A 23,046-nucleotide genomic window follows, 5' to 3' on the forward strand; every position below is an offset into this window, starting at 1 on the left:
ATACGATGTAACGGAGCTGCCAACATTATTTTTCCTTATCACGTCTTAATTCTGACTACTCTAAAGCAGCATTTATTGCTATCTACAGCATATTCTATAAGTATTACAAACTGTTTGCCGGTGACGGAAGGCGAGCTCATCAGCCACAGCACGATTTGCTTTCACTGACTCCTGTCTGGCAAATGTACGTTAGATGTCTTGATTTCTGTTTTAATTTCGATTTGACGTCACAAGCCTCGGACTGTGACACCGATTTTTTTCCGAATAGCAGAATAACGCAATGGCTCCCTCTGTTGAAAAGGGCTTAGAACTAACTGTATACGATATAGCCCCAATTCTCGACCATCCTGTTATAGTTACACACAATTTTTCTGTCCTTACTTCGTATCCCAGCGTAAAATACATCTGAAATTCAGACACATAACTGCAAGTGCAAATGAGAATGCCAGACATGTAAAATGGCTGACTATCAACCAGAGAGTGGTGGCCAAAATTATTAGCACCAGCTAAAATGGTTTTAAGTCTTTATTTCTATCTTTTGCTCTAGTGTGTCAGTAGAAATGATCAGTTTACATTTATTTTGCTATTAATTGTAACAATCCAGTGAGATATTTGTTTGCACAAGGAGTCTGACATCTGCCAGTGCTCCACACAAAGGTCTGATCTCATTATCATCCAGTCTGTCTGGAATGATATTAAGGTATTAATGATATTAAACAGAACAAACTGAGACAGTCTCCAGAAGAACTGTGGCAATGTCTCCAACATGCTTCAAGAGACGTACATGCAAAGCTACCTGAAAAACTATGCACAAGTGCACCTAGGGCAAAAGCTGCTTTAAATGAAAAGTATGATCACACCAAATGTGGATTTAATTAAATTAAATATTAATTCAGTTAATAGAAGTGAACTGATGAAGAAAATCTATTTGTGAGATTATTTTCGACAGCATTCTCATTTCACAGCATTTTTACATAAGTGCCTAAAACTTTTTAACAGTACTGTTACTTGAAGCATCTTGGGGACTTTGCCACAGTTCTCCTGGATTTAGTCTGTCTCAGTTTGTTCTTTTTCTTCATGTCATTCCAGAAAGACTGGATGATGATGAGATCAGATCTCTGTGTGGAACACTGGCTGTTGTCAGACTCCTTGTGCAAACAAAAATCTCACTTATTACAATTAAAGGCACAATGAATGTTTGGAAATGAAACTGATATTTTCTACTGACACACTACAGCAAAATATAGAAATAACTGACTTAAAACCATTTTAGCTGGTGAAAATAGTAGCGTTATTTATTTAGAAGTAGTAGTTTATTTTTCATTATATTTCTGCCCTATAACCAAATTATATTTATTTTTCCGCTATAACTAGATTTTAGCCTTTAAGATTATGGTCGTTGTCTTTGCGCATGTCCAACTAGAACTGTTTGTAGTTTTTGGTTTATAAACATGCTAGTAGAACTACATTTCCAGTCGGTCCGTTCTCAAACTGTTTCCGAAAGTCAAAGTTGAACAGACATGTTTCTCAAGCCCGTACGGTAAACATCATTGAAGTTCACGGCTTTGGTGGCCAGCACAGCTTTGCATTCTCCTTGTATTTGTATTATTTAAGACAGTTTATTATTTAAACCGTTTTTTGTTCCGTATGTTTGTGCTATATTCGAGCAGAAGACGCGCTTGTTGTCTTGCAGCAGCCATATTTGGCTGTGTTGGATAAGACCTGCAAGATCACTATGACAGTTGCGTGATAGCACCTCTTAAGGAGGTCACATAAAAAACGGCTATATGTTTTAGTATAACATGTTAGTGATCCAAGCGACGCGATAAACCAACTTTGAGTATGGCAGCGCTACTTTTGCAGCGCGGAAGCAAATGTTACGACAAACAGGTTTGGTCCTTAGCGTCTCGTTTCAGGTGTTTTCAAACCTGCAGAAAACTTCTGGAGAGCAATGTGACTTCATACTTGCCTTTAATAACTCCAAACAAACGAGGTCTAAAATCAGGACACATTGAGGTGGGTTATTTAAACGTCGACTAAGCGTTATGTAAACTATTTCTGTTCATTTAGAGTTCAGATCCAAGAGGTCTGACTTGTCATTCAGCTTGCATTCAATGTCCAATCCTCATATAATGGTCACTAATATATACAGTTTATAAACAACATACAGTTCAATGTAGTGTAGAACAGGATATTTCTGAATATAATAAAATGTGTACATTTTCTATAAGTTAAGCCTGCTGGTAAATTTATTTATTTATTTATTTATTTTCAAAACAAAGCAGATGGATCATAATAATAGCATTTAATCTCTGATTATGCATGAGCATGACCTTGATGTTACTTGGATGATTAACCAAGTTCCTATTGTTTTACAGAACATTTTGACAAAGCCTTTAATACCGAGGCTTATTGGACTTGAATTCCATTGTCGCCACAAATTTGTCACAAATCCTGTGAAATTGTGGAAACTATTAGGTAAGTATTAGGTTTGTTTTAATCTTTTGATTGGATAAAGTAGTTATGCAAAGTTTGCGTTCTGAATCTAAATGCTTTTTCTGAATTATGTTGCATAGCATAATGCAAATATGTTTTTACATCTGCCAGGCACTACTCATTATTTCAGCACAACCAACAGAAGAAACGAAAAGAAAGAGGGTGGAAAAGGGAAGACTCCAGAGGAGGATGAGGGTATTTTCAGAATTGTTCATTTGAAAGTTAATCCCCCCCCCCCCCCCAAATAATTTTACACTTACACAATACACTTGAATGTGCCTCACAATACAGAGCAAAAGGTCTGTCACTACTTCGGTTTTCTTGTGACTTTCTTGCCTTTATGCAAGCATTTTTTATAACCTAATTAAAAATCTCTTTTTTAATGTAAAATTCTTACATATAATCAATAAATCAAACTAGAATAATAAGGGTCTATTTTAATCCAGTCTTCAGTGTTACATGATCTTTCAGAAATCATTATGCTATGCTGATTTGCTGTTCAAGAAACATCTATTATTATTATTATTATTATTATTATTATTATCATCATCATCATCATCAATATTTAAAACATTTGAGTACATTTTTTTTTCAGGATTCTTTGATGAAAAGAAAGATCCAAAGACCAGCCTTTATCTGAAATAACTTTTGTAACATTATACACTATACCAAGTATAGAAATTTAAAAGGCAACTTTTATTTAGCAAGGATGCTTTAAACTGATCAAAAGTGATGATAAAGACATTTATAATGTTACAAAAGATTTCAGATAAATGCAGTTCTACTGAACTTTCTATTCATCAAAGAAACCTACAAAATTCTCCTCAGCTGTTTGCAACATAATAATACATGTTTTTGAGCTAAAATCAGAATATAAGAATGATTCCTAAAGGATCATGTGACCAGAGTATAATGATGCTAAAAATGCAGCTTTGAAATCACAGGAATAAATTACATTTAAAAAAATATTCATATTCATATATTCATAATTTTAAATAGTAAAAATATTTTAAAGTTGTACTGTTTTACTATACTTTACTTTGAATCAAATAACTGTTGGCTTGGTGAGCAGAAGAGCCTTCTTTAAAAACTTTTGACTGGTAGTGTGTGTTTTATATATAGAAGGTGTGTTTTTGCAAAGTGAGCTACATGCTCAATAATGCCATTGGCAGTTACAATGTTATTGCAAACAATGTATATCACACATTCCTACACTGTTCTGCTTATTACATGGCTACAGTTTAATTAAGTTCAAATTGTTTTATTCAGAGACCGTGATGTAATATGACAATAGAACATCATGTTGACTGGGACAACAGTCAATTATGCAATTTGTTGACCCAATCAGTAATTCAGTCAGGCAGATATACTTTTCATTCCAGATTATTCATGCTTACTTTGCTTCATTGTTTATTCCCTAGAAGAGAAAAAGAGACGAGAGCAGGAGGACCAGATGTATAGGGAGCGACTGCGTACACTCTTTATTATTGCTGTCATCATGAGCTTGCTCAACTCCATCAACACCAGTGGGGGGAACATATCCTGGAATGATTTTGTAAATGAAATGTTGGCCAAAGGAGAGGTATCACGGGTACAGGTGGTACCAGAGAGTGACATTGTAGAGATCTACCTTCACCCTGGCGCAGTCATCTTCGGCAGACCTGTAGGTCATTTCACAAACAGGTGACATAATTGGTTTCATGTTCATATCAATTCTAGTTTCACTAATGTCCTGTTTTCTGTTGTAGAGACTTGCCCTGATGTACAGAATGCAGGTGGCCAACATTGACAAGTTTGAGGAGAAGCTTAGAGCAGCAGAGGAAGAGCTAAATATAGATAACAAAGACAGAATACCAGTGACCTACAAGCGCACTGGCTTCTTTGGGAAGTGAGTAATTTGGACCTTCCACAGAGCGTGCAATTTTGGCAAGCTGAAAAAAAGATTAAAATGGACTATTGGCACAACAAAGTATGACATGACTAGATGCATTTCTTGTCCTCACAGTGCTCTCTATGCACTCGGTATGGCTGCCATTGGGGTTGCGATTCTCTGGTACATCTTTCGACTGGCAGGAATGGGAGGGAGAGATGGCGGCTTTAGCGCATTTGTAAGTCCTTCATTTGCGTTCATTGTAGAATTGTATATTTATGTATTGTTAAAATGTTTTCTGATTGTCAAATAATCTGCCCGCTCCACCAGAATCAATTGAAAATGGCTAAATTCACTATTGTTGATGGGAAATCTGGGAAAGGTGTAAGCTTCAAAGATGTTGCAGGAATGCATGAGGCCAAGATGGAAGTCAAAGAGTTTGTGGACTATCTAAAGGTAAGGGCAGCTGAAAGTTAGCCCCAAAACTTTATTTCCATTTAATCTTCTAGCTCCTGCTCAGTTTTACTTTCTGCTGCATTACGGATTTTGCAAGTGAGCAATTTATAATGCTACGTCAGAATGTTGCATTCTCAGCGAAAGAGGATGATACTATAACAGGCATTAGCATAAAGTAGGGTTGTGCGATCTTGATATTTTCTGGGATTTTGTCAATAACGCTAATTAGGCAGTATTTTGCTGATTGTGTTTTTGTGCTGGTGGTACATTAGCTGGCCTAGGTGGACAGCTGACTTCCAAAGTTTTCATATTCTGTGTGGTGGTTAGTTCACAGCAGTCATAGAAATTAACTTTTTTTCCATAATTAGTGACTTTTTCCCCCTAAAACTGATTTCTAGAAGCATGTATAAGCATATGTAAGGGCAATTTCTTTGTTAGATGTATGCATCATGTCAGATTCTTATTTAATCAATAACCTAATATAACAGAATAGTGAAAGTTTTTAATCAACAGAAGTTAACAGAACATTAATGTTTTAAAAATCTTTAAATTTTGAAATAAAAACAAAGAGAAAATTGCTAACATTGCTTTGTGCAAAGTGAGTGACAAACAGTTCAAAAAGTTTACACACACCTTGCAGAATCTGCAAAATGTGAATTATTTTACCAAAATAAGAGGGATCATATAAAACGCATGTTATTTTTTTTTTAGGTAGTACTGACTTGAATAGGATATTTCACATAAAAGATGTTTACATATAGTCCATTAGAGATTTTGCCTAAATATCATATTTTATCATATTTAAATATCATTTAGTACTGCCCTTCAGAAGCTACATGAGATACTTGCATGTTTCCCAGAAGACAAAAAGTTGAATTTACCCTGGTCTTCAAATTCAAAATGTTTTCACCCTCTGGCTCTTAATGCATCGTGTTTCTTTCTGGAGCATCAGTGACTGTTTGAACCTTCTATAATAGTTGCATATGAAACCCTTAATTGTCTTTTGTGTGAAAAGATGAATCTCAAAATCATACAGTCATTGTTGGAAAGAGTTCAAATACACAAAAATGCTGAAAAACCAAAGAATTTGTGGGACCTGAAGGATTTTTTTGAATAACAGCAGGCAGTTGATCTGTTCAGGACAAACAAGGGACTTATGAACAACTATCACTAAACAAACAAAAATAAAACAGCTATGGATCATTCAGGTAACAACACAGTATTAAGAATCAAGCCTATGTAAACTTTTGAACAGGGTCATTTTTATAAATTCAATATTATTTTCTCCTGAGGACTATATGTAAATGCATTTTATGTGATATATCTCATTCAAGCAAGTGCTAAATAAAGAATAACATGCATTTTGTATGATCCCTATTATTTTGGTAAATAATTAGCATTTTGCAGATTCTGCAAGGTGTATTTAAACTTTTGACATCAACTGTACTTAATGTCAGCTTCCGCATAAACGTTTAAATGTCAGTTGCAGTGTTCATCTTTCCATGAATTCATACAAATAATTACAAAGTAGTTCTGGTTACCTACATGTGTATGTTTTTATTTGTTGGAGCTACTTAAAATTACACAGTTTTTGCTATTGGTACAATTATTATAGTATAGTAATTACAGTAATGTGTAATATCATTAATATGTACCAAAATGTTAAAAATCAAAGTGTTAACCTGTCTTCTACAGTCAATTTTCTCTTTCAAGTCAACCTCTGTTTTTGGCAGAGCAAAAGATTAAACTGTCAGCATGTTTATAGCAGACATTTGAAGATAACTCTATCGCCCCCTTGAGTACTCAGGTTGCGACTGCCACAGTAATGCAGGAATGTGCATTACAAAGAGTTCTTTGCATTTCATTTGTTTTCTTGTTTAAGAATCCAGATAGATACCTTCAGCTTGGGGCCAAAGTACCTAAGGGGTCTCTGCTCTTGGGCCCCCCTGGCTGTGGTAAAACTCTGCTTGCTAAGGCAGTGGCAACAGAAGCTCAGGTGCCGTTCCTTGCCATGGCAGGTTCAGAGTTTGTGGAGGTTATTGGAGGTAATTCAGTACAGTAAACTCTGTATATTTCATAGTCCTATAGCGGCGTCTTCATATTTAAATCTGAATAATCTTTCCCCACCCAGGCCTTGGTGCTGCAAGAGTGCGAAGTCTTTTCAAAGAGGCTCGTGCTCGCGCGCCATGCATCGTCTACATCGATGAGATTGATGCTGTGGGGAAGAAACGGTCCACAAACATGTCTGGTTTCTCAAACACAGAGGAAGAGCAGACACTTAACCAGCTACTTGTGGAGATGGATGGTAAGAATTAGGGAAGTGCGAGACTAGTCGACTAAACCGCAGTCAATGTTGGAAATACTAATTGTTAACATTAAATTAGTTTTTGCACTTGTACACTAGTTTTTGAACACTAAGATTTTTAATGTTTTTTTTTAAAGAAGTCTCTTCTGCTCACCAAGCCTGCATTTATTTGATCCAAAGTATAGCAAAAACAGTCAAATTGTGGAACAAATATGTTTTACTATTTAAAATGACAGTTTTCTATTTGAATATATTTTAAAATTTAATTTATTCCTGTGATTTTAAAGCTGATTTTTTTTTACGTCATTACTTCAGTCACATGATCCTTCAGAAATATTCTAAATTCTAATTTGCTGCTCAAAAAAACATTATTATTATGTTGAACACAGCGGAGTAGATTTTTGTTCAGATTTCTTTAAACAATGTTCAAAATAACTGCATTTATCTGAAATAGAAATCTTTTGTAACATTATAAATACATTTATTATAACTTTTGATCAATTTAAAGCATCCCTGTTCAATGAAGTATAAATTGATGATGATAATAATAAAAAATAATGATTTAAATAATAATTTAGCTTTGATCACATGAATAAATTACATTTTAAAATATATTCAAATAGAAAAGTTTATTTAAATAGTAAAAATATTTCAAAATGTTACTGTTTTTGCTATACTTTGGATTAAATAAATGCAGGCTTGGTGCGCAGAAGAGGCTTCTTTATTTTTTATTTTTTATTTTTTTTATTAGAATATGCCAGATGTACATAAATTGGGATCACAAACAGGGAAAACAAATAAACAAACAAAAAAACAGACAGGCAAAACAAAACCAATACAGTCAGGAACTGACAGATGCGTGTGTGTGCATGTAAAGGTAACTGGGTGGACATGTCACAGTACATACTTTGGAAAACAAGAGAGAAAAAAAAAGGAAGATATATATATATATATGCAAATAAACATACATAAACATGTATAAGTCAGTATATGAAAACAAATAACATAGATATAAATAAAACATAAATATAAAGAAATCAATCAGTGGTAAGGAGTGACTACTAATACTACTACTACTACAACGTCTACTACTACAACTACTACTACTACTACTACTACAATCTCTACTAGTACGATAACTGCTACTACTACTACATCAGCAACTTGAATAATCGTATAAATACTTGATAATAATGATAATAAGATAACAGAAGGACAAATCAGAACAGTAATAATAGTAATGATAACAAAAGTGTAAGTAATAATATTAATGATAGTAATGAAGAGGTGAGGGGAGGTTGGGAAATCAGGAAGAGGACAAATAATAATAATGATTAGAAGAAAAGGAAAGAGCAGAAATAAAAAAAAGAAGAGGAAAAAAAGGAGGAAATAGAAAAAAGGAACAAACAGTAGAAAAAGAAGTAGAAGAGGAGGAAGGGAAGGGGAAAAAATAATAGAGATAAGACGCAAAGGAAAATAATAATAATAATGATATTAATAATAATAATAATAATAATAATAAAGTAAAAAAAAAACAATATTACAATAATAATAATAATAATAATAGTAGTAGTAATAATGAGATTGAAATAGGTAAATAGTGATAATTATAATATACTCATATTGATAATAATAATAATAATAAAACAACAACATTAATAATTATATGAGGAGGTGGAAGTTATATGATCAGCCTTGAAGTGCATAGTGTGTGTCAGTTGCTTTGTGATGCATTAAAAAGGTATGACGTTCAGCATGGATCAGTCCAGTGCAATGCCCAGGCTGCCATGCCCACGTCACCCTTACCCTGTGAATGAAGCTTTTTTTTTTTTTTTTTTTTTACTTCCTCCCTCCTATTTTTTTTCTCTTTCAATCTGTTTTTTTTTCTTCTTTTTTCCCCCTTCTTTTTTGATCGAATCAGTTTTTTTTTTAAATAAATAAAAGAAAGAAAAAAGTAGAAATAGAACGAATAGAGTAAATAGAACAAGAGGGGAAGTAAAGCAGTACGTAAAGTTTTTTTTTTTTTTTTTTTTTTTTTTTCTCTTGGATATTTAATTTGATTAAGTATTAGACACCGTTTCTATCTCTTCCTAACCCCCCCCCCCCCCCCCCCCCACCTCTTGTTTAAGTACTGATGAAGGTGTTGTTGGGGAATGACTCCAGACAAAGAGGATCTTCAATAGAGATGTATTCTGTTAATAAGTTTTTCCAGGATGAAATGTAAATGGTATTTCTTGATTTCCAGTTCATGAGGATAGTTTTCTTGGCGATAGTTAGAAACACCAGTAGTAATTGACCATTTGAATTATTTATATCTACTGTGGATATGTCACCTAGTATGCAGAGGGAGGGAGACAGTGGGATGTGACATCCCATAAAGTTGGAGAGTGAGTCGGTAACCTTTTCCCAAAATGTTTTAATTGAAGTGCAATGCCATAAGGCGTGAAGATAAGTGTCAGGGGTGTTTTGTGTGCAATGTGAACATGGCTCTGAGGTGAAACCCATTTTAAATAATTTCTGCCCAGTTAGATGAGTTCTGTGAAGTACTTTATACTGTATGAGTTGTAAGTTAGCATTTTTAGTCATGGAGTATATGCTTTTGCAAGTCCAAAAATCAGCATTGGGAGTAATGGATAAGTCTGATTCCCATTTGGTGGTTGGTAGAACTAATGCGTTGTCTGATTTTGATATCATTTTGTATATTTTGGAGAGTCATTTTTTTGGAGGAAGATATATTAATAAACTTGGAGATTTGAGGGGAAAGGTCTAGATTGATTGGTTGGTTAAGTAGTTTTGATTTAATTGACGATTTGATTTGTAAATATTCCAAGAAGCAATTACTCCCAATGCTGTATGTCTGGGCTATATGGGAAAATGGTGCCAGGTTGTTGTTGTTAATAATATGCTGTAGTTGTGTGATTGAAGAGGCTTCTTTAAAAAAACATTAAAAAACTTTTGACTGGTAGTGTATGTATTGCTTTATGCTTTTTACATAGGCTGTGTTCAATTACAATCATGTTAACATTACATAACATAAAATAATACATTAATTTGAAAAGTATACATCTGAAGCGGAAAGCAAAATCATTTACCTCAGTTTTTTCTCCTTGTTGCACAAGTGTTTGCCATGGTAACGAACAGCAATACCTTGACTGTGCTGACCTAACTTTTATTTGAGGAATCCTTTTATAATATACTATTGAGTTGGTGCTGCACTGCCTATTTATTCAGTTGATTTTAATAAATGTCTATATTGGCTAACATGATCAGCACGTGACCTTCTGAGATTACAAACATATTTTCCTTCTCTCTTTTTTAAGGAATGGGTACCACAGATCACGTGATTGTTCTGGCCTCCACTAACCGGGCAGACATTCTGGACAATGCTCTCATGCGACCAGGCAGGCTTGATAGGCACATATTTATAGACTTGCCAACTCTTCAGGTAATACATTTTCGAATTGCTTTTTTTGTGAAATATAGCAGCTGTAGACTGGCTTATGCCATTGTTATATTTTGAAATATTTGAAATATTATTGTGGGTTTAAATAGATAATAAAAGGATCTTAGTAAATATCTAAGATTTGATTACTTATGTTTTTTAAATGTGTTTTTTGGTTGTGGGACAGCAGTTTGCACCAATAAATACTGTTCCTGGAACTTACTATTCATCAAAGAATCTTGAGAAAAATGCATCAGCACAACTGTTTTCAACATATAATAAAATGGCTTATTTTATAATCTTATAATAATAAGAAAGAAGAGGAAGAACTTTTATTAATAAATGAGCACCAAATCAGCATATTAGAATATTTCCTGAAGGATCATGTGATCTTTTGTGTTCTAGGAGAGAAAGGAAATCTTTGAGCAGCACTTGAAGATCCTAAAGCTTACTCAGCCAGCAGACTTCTACTCCCTGCGTCTGGCTGAGTTGACACCAGGCTTCAGTGGTGAGTGTTGTTTTGATCATGTGACTGTGTTATCTCTTGAGACCACGTCCTGCCACAGCTGCCCTTTGTGCATTGTTCATATCTCCAGGGGCTGACATCGCCAACATCTGCAATGAAGCCGCCCTTCATGCTGCCAGAGAAGGCTACAAGTCTATAGACACCTTTAACTTTGAATACGCTGTGGAGAGAGTCATCGCAGGTATTCAGCTCCTACATTAAGCTAAGCTAAAAATAGTATACTCTCTGGTATTACATTATAGATGTCTACACAATCAGCTCCATGTGTTGGATCTGTTTGATGTTGTGTGTGATTTGTAGGGAGTGTGAAGAAGAGTAAAATCTTATCTAAAGAAGAGCAGAGGGTGGTGGCTTTTCATGAGTCTGGTCATGCTTTAGTGGGATGGCTGCTGGAACACACCGAAGCTGTCATGAAGGTAAGTGAGCAGCAAGTTAAGCTAAAAAAAAAAACTACAAAAGTGGTCCATGTGATTTGTGTGCTATGTCTTTAAAAAACATGAAATATCTTAATGCGAGGGACAGACTAAAATTGACATTTATATTTTTGTGTGAAGTTTCCCTGTAGCTGTAGGCCTGTTCAGGTTTAGGCATGATAAAGGAATCCAGCAGCAATTGTGAGCATGTTGCAATGCCAGATCACATATAAAAAATGATTGAGAGTTGTGGATAAACCAAAGATTACTGGAATGGGTTTTACAAGAAAATACTGTTTCAGTCTGCCTGCCTGCTTTCAAATTTTATGTTTAATTTAGTATGTTAATTCTTTGTGATATTTGCTAGCAGTTTCTGAGTGAAAACTGCTTAGAAGTAAGCCCTACACTGTGTAATAGTCACTGTGTGAAAAATATTAGCAATTTATTATTTTACCTGAATAGGGGTGGGCGATATACCGGTAGACATAAACAACCAGTAGAGAATTTAAGTATTGCGGTTTAAAAAACAAGTGATTTAAAGCTGTTGAAATGCCATTAACAGCAAAAGAGAACTCATTTTGCTATAATGCGCTGTCTGAGAGATTGTTTCTGAGCGCTGTCGGAGAGGTGTGCGTGCACTGAGACGGTTCTCATAGAGCACAGGAGTATTGAAAGGAGTTATTTTTGTTGCTTTATAGGCCTTGAATGATTAAATACTAGGGATGTCCCGATCCGATCACATGATCGGAAATCGGGCCCGATCACGTAGTTTCAGACTCGCTCGGAATCGGACGTTACCTCCCGATCAGGACTCGGATATATATGTATATATCATAAGTCGTGTTAACCGAAAATTTTCCGTCATTGACGGAATTTTTGTTGCAATGACGGAAAAATCTAAAGGCCGTCCGTCACTTTGACAGATTACACAGAGGGTGATCTAGTGTAATTATTAGCTGTAATCAATGTATGATCAATATTGCTCATTAAAATGAGAATATATTAAAATCGATGTCACTGCGGGGTGTGGTGTTGAACATGAAAAGTTAAGCAGTCTCATCTGTTCTCTTCAACATATTAAAAATTAAAACGTGAACAAAATAAATGCAATTAAATGTGTTATAATTAAAATATGAAAATTAAAATGACGGGTAATGAATTATGACGGAATTTTTACGACCCTGTCCGTCAAAATGACAGGCAATGTAACAGTCTAACGCAACATCTGGTATATATATTCTCATTATTTTTTAACACATATATAGTTATGCGGTGGCACAGAGTTAGACCTCTTGACTCCACACAGAAACACAGCAAACACTGTGGCACTTTTATTTTTTTATTTGTTTACATGCCTGCCGGGTATTTTAAGTTGAGGTGCTATTTGTTTTTATATTAGACTTTTTTTTTTATATTTACTGTTGCACTAAAGTCCAGAAGTGAATAATTTATGTAATTTATTACTTGATTGTTCAAGCTACCTCACAGAAGTGCTCTGTTTGTTAACAGAGTTGTTGAATGTTAAAATAAGGTGAATTAAATAAAAAAATAAGGAACATCCTGGATCTGTTTTTTCGCTCTTCTTTTTTCTTTTTTTATATATTATAGAAGTATCTGATCGGGACTCGGTATCGGCAGATACTCAAAATCAAATGACTCGGACTCGAGGGCAAAAAAACCTGATCGGGACATCCCTATTAAATACACACACTTGTATGTCAAAATGCCCATCTTTGCAAGTATCCTCATAAACAATTTAGGTCTTAAGTGGAAGCAAACAGCTGAGAAAGAAAACACGTGTAACAGTATATTGGATCCAGGTAGCTCATAAAAGTGACAGCAGTCTGATATTCCTGCTGTCTAAATATATAAATATATATTTAAGTTATGCAGTGAAAGAATATGTGCAGTGTTTTTTATACAGGGTGGGCCATTTATATGGATACACCTTAATAAAATGGGAATGGTTGGTGATATTAACGTCCTGTTTGTGGCACATTATAAGTGGTCAGAAACTTGTAATTAACTCACGAAAGAATAAAGTTACGTTAAAACCAAGCACACCATTGTTTTTCTTGTGAAATTCCCAATAAGTTTGATGTGTGATGTATCCATATAAATGGCCCACCCTGTACATTTGATTTCTTTATACAATGTATATAGCATTTCTTATTTGTGACCCTGGACCACAAAACCAGTCTTAAGTCGCTGGGGTATATTTGTAGCAATAGCCAAAACTACATTGTATGGGTCAAAATTATTGATTTTTCTTTTATGTAAAAAATCATTAGGAAAATATGTTCCATGAAGACTTTTTGTAAAATTCCTACTGTAAACCTATCAAAATGTAATTTTTGATTAGTTATATGCATTGCTAAGAACTTAATTTGGACAACTTTAAAGGTGATTTTCTCAGTATTTAGATTTTTTGCACCCTTAGATTTCAGATTTTCAAATAGATGTATCTCGGCCAAATATTGTCCTGTCCTAACAAACCATACATCAATAGAAAGCTTATTTATTGATCTTTCATATGATGTATATATCTCAGTTTTGTAAAATTTAACCTTATGACTGGTTTTGTGGTCTAGGGGCACATTTGTTCTGCTGTAGATTTTTGTCCTATTGCTTGTAATTAATTCCTTATTCTTTTTTAAATGTAAAAAATTGTTAAAGGGATTGGTCCTATTATGCTCTTTTACAAAGTCTTAATTTGTTTTGGGGGTGCACTAGAACATGCTCTCATGCTTGATGGTTAGAAAAACGCATTAATCTTCACATAATTTACATTATTACAATAGCTTTCTCCCCAGGCTGGCACAAATGGCTCGATTAGTTCCAGGTTTGGTAAAGATCCGCCTTCGGAAAAACTAAATGTGTTGTGATTGGTTAGCAGTCCCAATGCGTTGCAGTTGGTGAACATCTTAGACGGCGTTTTAGTCTTGCCACGCCCCTTCATTTGCACATGCTAGATTAAAGTGATTCTTTATTATAAATGTATACATAATGGATATTTTTCCTACAAAAACACATTGGATCTGCGAGATCGCCGATACATGATATTACTTGTTGTACAAGTCTACGGCACGGCTCTGACGCGGACACCAATGATCGTCACTCTAGTCGACTCTAGTCTAATGCTTGTGTTTACATCAGCCACGGCTCCGCGTGTGTTTCGACCCTCTATAACGCACATGTCAATGGCGTGGCTCCAGCAAGGCTACCGGAGCAATTTGTGGACACTTTAGTCAATACTCGCGTTTGTACGAGCTGCCCTGCGTCCCTCCCCACCCACCAACGACTCGAATTTCCGTTGGCTGGATTCATTTGAATGATATTCTAATGGACCGCAATTGTGACATCATAGCATCCGGAAAACAAAAGCTGTAGTCCAAAGGAGCCGTTCGTTGTAGTTCTTTAAAAGGATTTAAAAAAAAAAAAAATATCTCCCTTTGGAGTGGACTTTGAGATTTGTAACTTTGTAGTTGTTTTTTATGCCCAAGCATACACACCACACACTGGCTAAAATTCTAAAAGTGAAAAAGCATAATAAGACCCCTTTAAATTTGTTTAGTTTTGTGAATGTTGATCATAAAGACCTTATTTGAAGTAACAATAACTATATTTTAATATATTGTAAATGTGAAATAAAACTACTCATATCATGCAATTTTGGTCATATCGCCCACCCCTATACCTGAATCCTTTGAAATAGAGTGGCTTCTTTTGATCTGTTGACGTGTTCTGTAGGTTTCAATTGCTCCCAGGACGAATGCTGCTTTGGGCTTTGCTCAGATCCTGCCAAAGGATCAGTATTTATTTACTAAAGAGCAGCTGTTTGAGAGGATGTGCATGGCTTTGGGTGGACGAGCGTCTGAAGCCATCACCTTCAATAAGGTCACTACAGGTATGACATGGTGCATCATACACTGATACACATCTAATCTGAAAACACCATCAAGGTGAGAATTCTGAATACTCACTAAAGAAATTTTCTGTGTAATTTCAGAATATATTGTTATTTGTTTAATTATTGAAAAATGGTAGACACACCAGACATATCTCAAGTGAGACAAAAATATTTAAATGTAGCTTCCAGATGCCCCCTGGAGGACGACTGCATATTGACTAATAGGAAATGGTTATTTGCTAGGAACAATTGTGTACCCAGTGGTAGAGATGCAGACCTGATCTCATAAATATGTGTAGGTAGTATTAGACACCAGATAACGTAGAAACTCATTGTAGGTGCTCAGGATGACCTGAGGAAGGTGACCCGTGTGGCATACTCCATGGTGAAGCAGTATGGCATGGTTGCCAGTGTGGGCCAGGTGTCTTTCCCTGACTCTGACGATCAGGGCGGTATTGGACGGAGACCATTCAGCCAAGGACTCCAACAGCAGATGGACCTTGTGAGTGAAAGAACATACTCGCCTGTTTATTTTTTAAATAGTGTGACATGGGTGATGTGATATTACAGAGGCTTGTGTGGGTGTTAAATATCAGCTGTCTTGAATTTGTATGTGTGGATATTTATTTGTGTTTCTTTCTCTCATGTTCAGGAAGCTAAGTTGCTAATAGCACAGGCCTACAGGCACACAGAGAAATTGCTTTTGGACAACAGAGACAAACTTATTTTGGTAAGATCTATCTCAACATTCTTAGCCTAGCAGGATAATCAGAATCATGAAAAAGTATTTTTTTACAATTAAATTCTGAGAAGTTCCTAAGAGTGTTCCCAATTGTAGTTCTTGAAGAAAGTCGCAAATTCTTTTAAGGAACGTCTCAAATATTTTTGAGATCTTTTAATTTCTTAAGATGAAAATGACAGGCTTCGTGTTACCTGATTGTATGGTGGTTCTAGCTGAAGACTCGCTGATCAACTCAACCAGAAACACTTAAAAGACCATCTTTTTGCACTGCTGAAGTTACAGTTTTTTTTAATTGGTTTGGTACTATTTTCATAAGTAAAGTGTGCATTTTCAAATCTCTTAGTACAAAACTTTAAACTGATCACATTTGTAACGCCACTAGTCATCCTTTCAAATCTGATGTCATGATTTCATTGTATTTGGACATATTTTCATTCCACTTAATCATTGTTTCAGAACACAAGATCATTGTGATATATATTGAGAACATTTGCTTTAATCACCCAAACAAAACAGTAAGTTCTTTTTTCAGCTTAGTACTTTTACCAATCATTTCACTCAGGAGCAAATAATACAAGGTAAGCGTTTCAAATTGTCCTTGGTGCCGAATGAGGGTAACTGAACTGTAAAATTTACATAGCAAATATTACACTTATGTTCAGACAAAAAAAAAAAAAATATATATATATATATATATTAGGGCCGGGACTCGATTAAAAAAATTAATCTAATTAATTAGAGGCTTTGTAATTAATTAATCGAAATTAATCGCATTTTAATCGCATATAAATATTTGACCTGAGAACAGTGAGAAGTAAGTTTTTTCATATGGATTTTTAGTATACCATTGAATAATGACTGAACACATAAACTTAAGCAACAAAATACTGTTTATTTTTGTTCAACCAAGTCCAACAGACCAGTGCAATATTGCCATTAAGTGTAGCAATAGGATACAGTGTTTCCCCTAGGTTTCCATACTTTTTTTCTCGGTACTTTACCCTACTTTGTGTAATAACGAAAACATTTATCTCAGTGAAAAAATAAATCCAAAACTCTCTATTTTAACATTTTGAACAATAGGGCTTTACAATCTTTTGCTATTTTTTTTTCTAAAGAAATTCTTGTGTTTTAATTTTTCTCATAATCAAATGAAAGCATAAACATTTATTTATTTTTAATCAAATGAAAAATAAAACTTTTTAATTTTTGGCAAACAAACAGAGGTTTGCTGTTAAAAACAATAAATAATAATAATTTAATATTTAAATAAAAATCGTAGTATTTTTTTCTACAATTAAGTGGTTAATCTTGTTGTTATATTTATTTTTTATCATATATATATATTGTTTTTTGTCAATTATTTAAATAGGAATATTGTTCTGTTTCATGTTAAACCGTACTTTTATTTTGACAGGTTGCCGTGAAGTTTCTGTGTGTAAAATATGATATGATGCTAGTTTTCTCAAATGAAACGGTAAAAGTGACACTGACAGTAGCTTTGGAGATTGAGTCTGTTCACTTGAGATGCAAATGCCAAAAAATAACGGGAGCATCACGCGTGCAGTAAAAAAAAGCGTCTTTGCCATTCTAACATAAAGAGGCAAACTTTACATGCAGGATGCATATTAAAACGGTCTTTTTGCATTTCAGTTTTCACAGATACTAGTCCATATCGCGATTTGAATTAAGTGACAGACCAACTTTTGATTTATCAATCCAAAAATCGACGAATTTACGTGGCATTCCGCGCTATAGTAAATTTGTTTTTTTTTATGAATGGAGTCTGCGATCCAGTCCGTGTTTTCTTGGAGGAGACATTGTAAACGCGCCACCCTAAGATAATGGTAGGGGAAACACTGGGATATTTAGAAATATACTAGCCTACATTTCAGAAATTCAGATACCCTATAGGTAGGTAGACCTTCTGTAAAAGCATTGAGGTGATACTTGAGGCTCGATGTGCTGCGGTGATATGCGCATTCCTTTGTCTGAACGCTAGTTGGTGCTCCAGTATAATCGGTCCGCTGAAACTCATCCAGTGAGAAACGTTCCGCGGTGCAAAATTAAGTGCCATTAAAATGCGTTAAAAAAATTTAACGCATTATTTTTGTGTAATTAATTAATCTAAATTAACGCGTTAAAGTCCCGGCCCTAATATATATAATCTAAATTAACGCGTTAAAGTCCCGGCCCTAATATATATATTAGGGCCGGGACTTTAACGCGTTAATTTAGATTAATTAATTACACAAAAATAACGCGTTAAATTTTGTTTCCCATAACGAAAACATTTATTTCAGTGAAAAAATAAATCCAAAACTCTCTATTTTAACATTTTGAACAATAGGGCTTTACAATCTTTTGCTATTTATTTATTTATTTTTATAAATTCTTGTGTTTGAATTTTTAATCAAATGAAAGCATAAACATTTATTTATTTTTAATCAAATGAAAAATAAACCTTTTTAAATTTTTGGCAAACAAACAGAGGTTTGCTGTTAAAATCAATAAATAATAATAATCATAGTATTTTTTTCTCCAATTAAGTGGTTAATCTTGTTGTTATATTTATTTTTTATCATATATATTGTTTTTTGTCAATTATTTAAATAGGAATATTGTTCTGTTTCATGTTAAACCTTACTTTTATTTTGACAGGTTGCCGTGAAGTTTCTGTGTGTAAAGTATGATATGATGCTAGTTTTCTCAAATGAAACGGTAAAAGTGACAATGACAGTAGCTTTGGAGATTGAGTCTATCTGTTCATGTGAGATGAAAATGCCAAAAATTAACGGGAGCATCACGCGTGCAGTGTAAAAAAACGCGTCTCTGCCATTCTAACATACAGAGGCAAATGATACATGCAGGATTCATATTAAAACGGTCTTTTTGCATTTCAGTTTTCACAGACACTAGTCCATATCGCGATTTGAATTAAGTGACATACCAACTTTTGATTTATCAATCCAAAAATCGACGAATTTACGTGGCATTCCGCGCTATAGTAAATTCGGTTTTTATGAATGGAGTCCGCGATCCAGTCCGTGTTTTCTTGGAGGAGACATTGTAAACGCGCCCCCCTAAGATAATGGTAGGGGAAACACTGGGATATTTAGAAATATACTAGCCTACATTTCAGAAATTCAGGTACCCTATAGTTAGGTAGACCTTCTGTAAAAGCATTGAGGTGATACCTGAGGCTCGATGTGCTGCGGTGATGTGCGCATTCCTCTGTCTAAACGCTAGTTGGTGCTCCAGTATAATCGGTCCGCTGAAACTCATCCAGTGAGAAACGTTCCGCGGTGCAAAATTAAGTGCGATTAAAATGCGTTAAAAAAAATTAACGCGTTATTTTTGTGTAATTAATTAATCTAAATTAACGCGTTAAAGTCCCGGCCCTAATATATATATATATATATATATATATATATACACACACACACACACATGAAAAAGGATAAAAAAAAAAAAAACACTCATCATTTACATAAGCCAAATACACTGCCTGGCCAAAAAAAAAAGTCGCTACCTGGATTTACTGTAAGTGCTATGATCTGGGGTTGCTGCTGTTTGTCAAGTCTAGGTTCAGCAACAGTATGTGCTCAAAGAATGAGGTCAGCTGACTACCTGAATATACTGAGTGACCAGGTTATTCCATCAATGGATTTTTCTTCCCTGATGGCGCGGGCAGGGGTGCCGCTCGCAATTTTGGGCCCCATGACAAAATATGAGGTTGGGCCCCCCTACCACACCAAAGCAGATCTCTGGGGGCCCCTAAAGTGCGTGGGCCCTCAGAATTGTCCTAACTTTCCCCCTTTTAGCGGCGCCACTGGGCATGGGCATATTCAAAGATGACAATGCCAGGATTCATCGGGCTCAAATTGTGAAAGATTGTTTCAAGGAGCATGAGACATAATTTCCACACATGGATTGGCCACCACAGATTCCAGACCTTAACCCCATTGAGAATCTTTGGGATGTGCTGGAGAAGGCTCAGACTCTACCATCATCAATGCAAGATCTTGGTGAAAAATGAATGCAACACTGGATGGAAATAAATCTTGTGACACTGCAGAAGCTTATCGAAACAATGCCACAGCGAATGCGTGCCGTAATCAAAGCTAAAGGCGGTGCAACGAAATATTAGAGTGTATGGCCTTTTTTTTGGTGGAAACTTTTTTTTTGGCCAGGCAATGTATATTTACATAAGCAAAATATATTTATTCACCTATTGAACAGTGCAAAGTCTCAAACACAGTTCTACTTATATGGTAACTAATTGTGATCATCAGGGGAAACAATTAGTAATTAGTATTTCTTGATTGAAAACTCAGCAATTTGTAACTTACAAATGACCAGACAACAATCGGTCAAGTTGAAAATGCATGGACATAATGAATGATTCATTGATTAAACATTAAGATCAGTTGAATTAAATGACAGACAAATGTATTCAACTGAATGATAAGAGATGCAAATCAAAACTTTGATAGTGATAACATTATGAAAGGCAGTTACTGTGAATGAAACATTTATTTAGATGAAACACGTATTTTGTGTAGTGAAAAGGATATTTTGTGATTATGTGTATTGTACTAACACAATTGAAAATATGCTTAAATGTTTGAAAAAAGTGCACTTTTGATGATCTGTTGTGATATAAGTACTAAGAGTTTTGAAAATGTACCAATTGCTTGTGAAAACTGCGCCAAACCAATTAAAAAAAACTGTAAATCATAACTGTGCATACATTTTTTATCTTGACTGGGTTAAAGGGAGTTCAGAATTTACTTAGCATTTTTTTAATGCACACTTTTAAATAGTTACTTTTCTAGAGCGAACACATCCACTGTATAGACAATATCATAAGTGCTGAATGCTGCCAAAAATGGTCTGTTATACAGTTAAAAATGAATGCCCTATTTAAATAGTTTTTGTAGTTGCTAAATTTCAAATTTAGCCAAAAGTCATGACACACATAGTCATGACTGATCATTGTTTACATTAGTGGTGTCACTATAGAGTAGTCCTGCACATCCCTAGTAATAGTAATGTATTATATGTAACTAATGTTCATGTCTGTCTTTCTTTAGTCAAAAAGAAATTAAGGTTTTTAAGGAAGACATTCCAGAATTTTTCTCCATGTAGTGGACTTCAATGGTCCGAATTTCATTTTCCATGCAGCTTTAAAGGGCTCTGCACAATCTCAGCAAATTGGGGTCCTATCTAACGAAACAATCTGTCATTTTCTAAATAATAATAATAATAATAATAATAATAATAATAATAATTAAACAAAAGAACATTTAAAGAAAATGACTGATGTTTTTGCTACAAAAGACCCTTATTCCTCAGCTGGGGTTGTGTAGAGCCTTTTGAAGCTGCATTGAAACTGCAGTTTGGATCTTCAACCTGTTGGCTTCTATTGAAGTTAGAGAGAAAAATTCTGGTATTGAAATCTGAAATTTTTATTCTGGAAGTGAACTAATCCTTTTATATTTGAAACAACAAAATATCCAGACAACCACACAACAACATGCCAAGAAATGCTAAGAAATGTTTTGGGAAAATGTTTAACAACGTTTTGAAAATAAGAAAATAATAATGAAAATGAAGTGTAAGCTTATGAATTGTTTCATGAATGTGGCTCCAGGTCATCTGATTTAGCTGATTTAGTAATTTCTAATTTTCTCATATTTTATACACTTTATATACTTTTCTAAAAAAAATTGTTACATTCTCCTATACACACACAATATTTTAAGCATGCAAACATGTACAACAGAATATGATGGTTATGTTACAGTGCTTCAGTATTGAATAAATAATGCATTATAAATACTGTAGTAACTATGTTTTGTTCTGTTATGTTAACTTACAATTAATGAAAAACCACCAAAATGAGCATTTTACTTTTTCTTGAATTGTGGGCCACAGTAGAAATTACATCATATATTACAGAAGCTAAAAATGTTTTTTTTTTTTTTTTCAGTTAGTTAAGTAGAAAATCCTCCTATCAGTCTTATGTGGTGACTTGGTGCTTTGTTCTTGTTTGCTATGTTTTTCAGCTGGCTAATACCCTGCTGGAGAGAGAAGTGGTCAACTACGATGACATTGAAGCTTTGCTGGGACCTTCTCCATTTGGACCCAAAAAGATGATTGCCCCTCAAAGCTGGGTGGAGGCTGAAAGAGACAAGCAGGACACTGGTGAAGATGAGCCACGTAAACCCCAGAGACCCCTCCGCAAAGACAAAGATGATGATATCAACCTGAGCCCAGTGTGAGCTCCACAACACACGCAGTCACATTCACAGTCTTTAATGGGCACACATTGAAGAACATGGTGGAGTGGCTGCCTTTGAGGATCAGTCTGATTTTCAAAATTGTGCTTTTAAGGGGAAAAAAAAATCTGCTGTATTTGCTCTTGATGTTCCAGTTAGACACACTCTAAGTGACTGACTAAAAATAATGGAATCATATGTGCTTAGATTACCTTCTAGGCTGATCATTGACCAGTAATTATATCTTAAATGTCTTTAGGACATTTGATTAAAAAACAAAAACTTCAAGCTTCAATCAAGCATTACAGTGTAACATTCAAAGTTTTTTTCTCAGTAAGGATGCTCTCTCTTAGAGAGTAGTATATACCTCCTTTCAGAATTGCAGGAAATGTACTGTTTTAAAAACAGTAGTTGTGTTTTTGAGCTTCTTTCCAGACCATAAAGACTTGAGAAGCTGATTTGTTAGACCAGGTGAGCGTTGCCAACAGTATGTCTGAAGTTATCTTGTGATATCAGTGAATATTCTGCAATAAATTATTGAAATTGTGTTGAATGTCTTAAAACTTGATTAATCAAAAATAATGTTTTTGGCAGATGTTTAT

General features: G+C 34.7%; 1 protein-coding gene across 1 annotated transcript; it reads left to right on the top strand.

Moving 5' to 3' along the window:
- The first annotated feature begins 1,521 nt into the window (after nt 1-1,521).
- On the top strand, nt 1,522-22,992 carry spg7 (SPG7 matrix AAA peptidase subunit, paraplegin). The gene is made up of 17 exons (XM_073835717.1): nt 1,522-2,016; nt 2,379-2,478; nt 2,608-2,691; nt 3,918-4,159; nt 4,245-4,384; nt 4,502-4,604; nt 4,697-4,822; nt 6,705-6,867; nt 6,954-7,127; nt 10,448-10,572; nt 10,975-11,077; nt 11,166-11,276; nt 11,396-11,511; nt 15,259-15,415; nt 15,757-15,920; nt 16,071-16,148; nt 22,232-22,992. Exons 1-17 carry the CDS (start codon nt 1,843-1,845, stop codon nt 22,445-22,447), a joined length of 2,376 nt encoding a protein of 791 aa, XP_073691818.1. The 5' UTR covers nt 1,522-1,842; the 3' UTR covers nt 22,448-22,992.
- The last annotated feature ends 54 nt before the right edge of the window (nt 22,993-23,046 follow it).

The sequence above is a fragment of the Garra rufa genome, chromosome 3, assembly GCF_049309525.1.
Source record: "Garra rufa chromosome 3, GarRuf1.0, whole genome shotgun sequence".
NCBI classification, from domain to species: domain Eukaryota; kingdom Metazoa; phylum Chordata; class Actinopteri; order Cypriniformes; family Cyprinidae; genus Garra; species Garra rufa.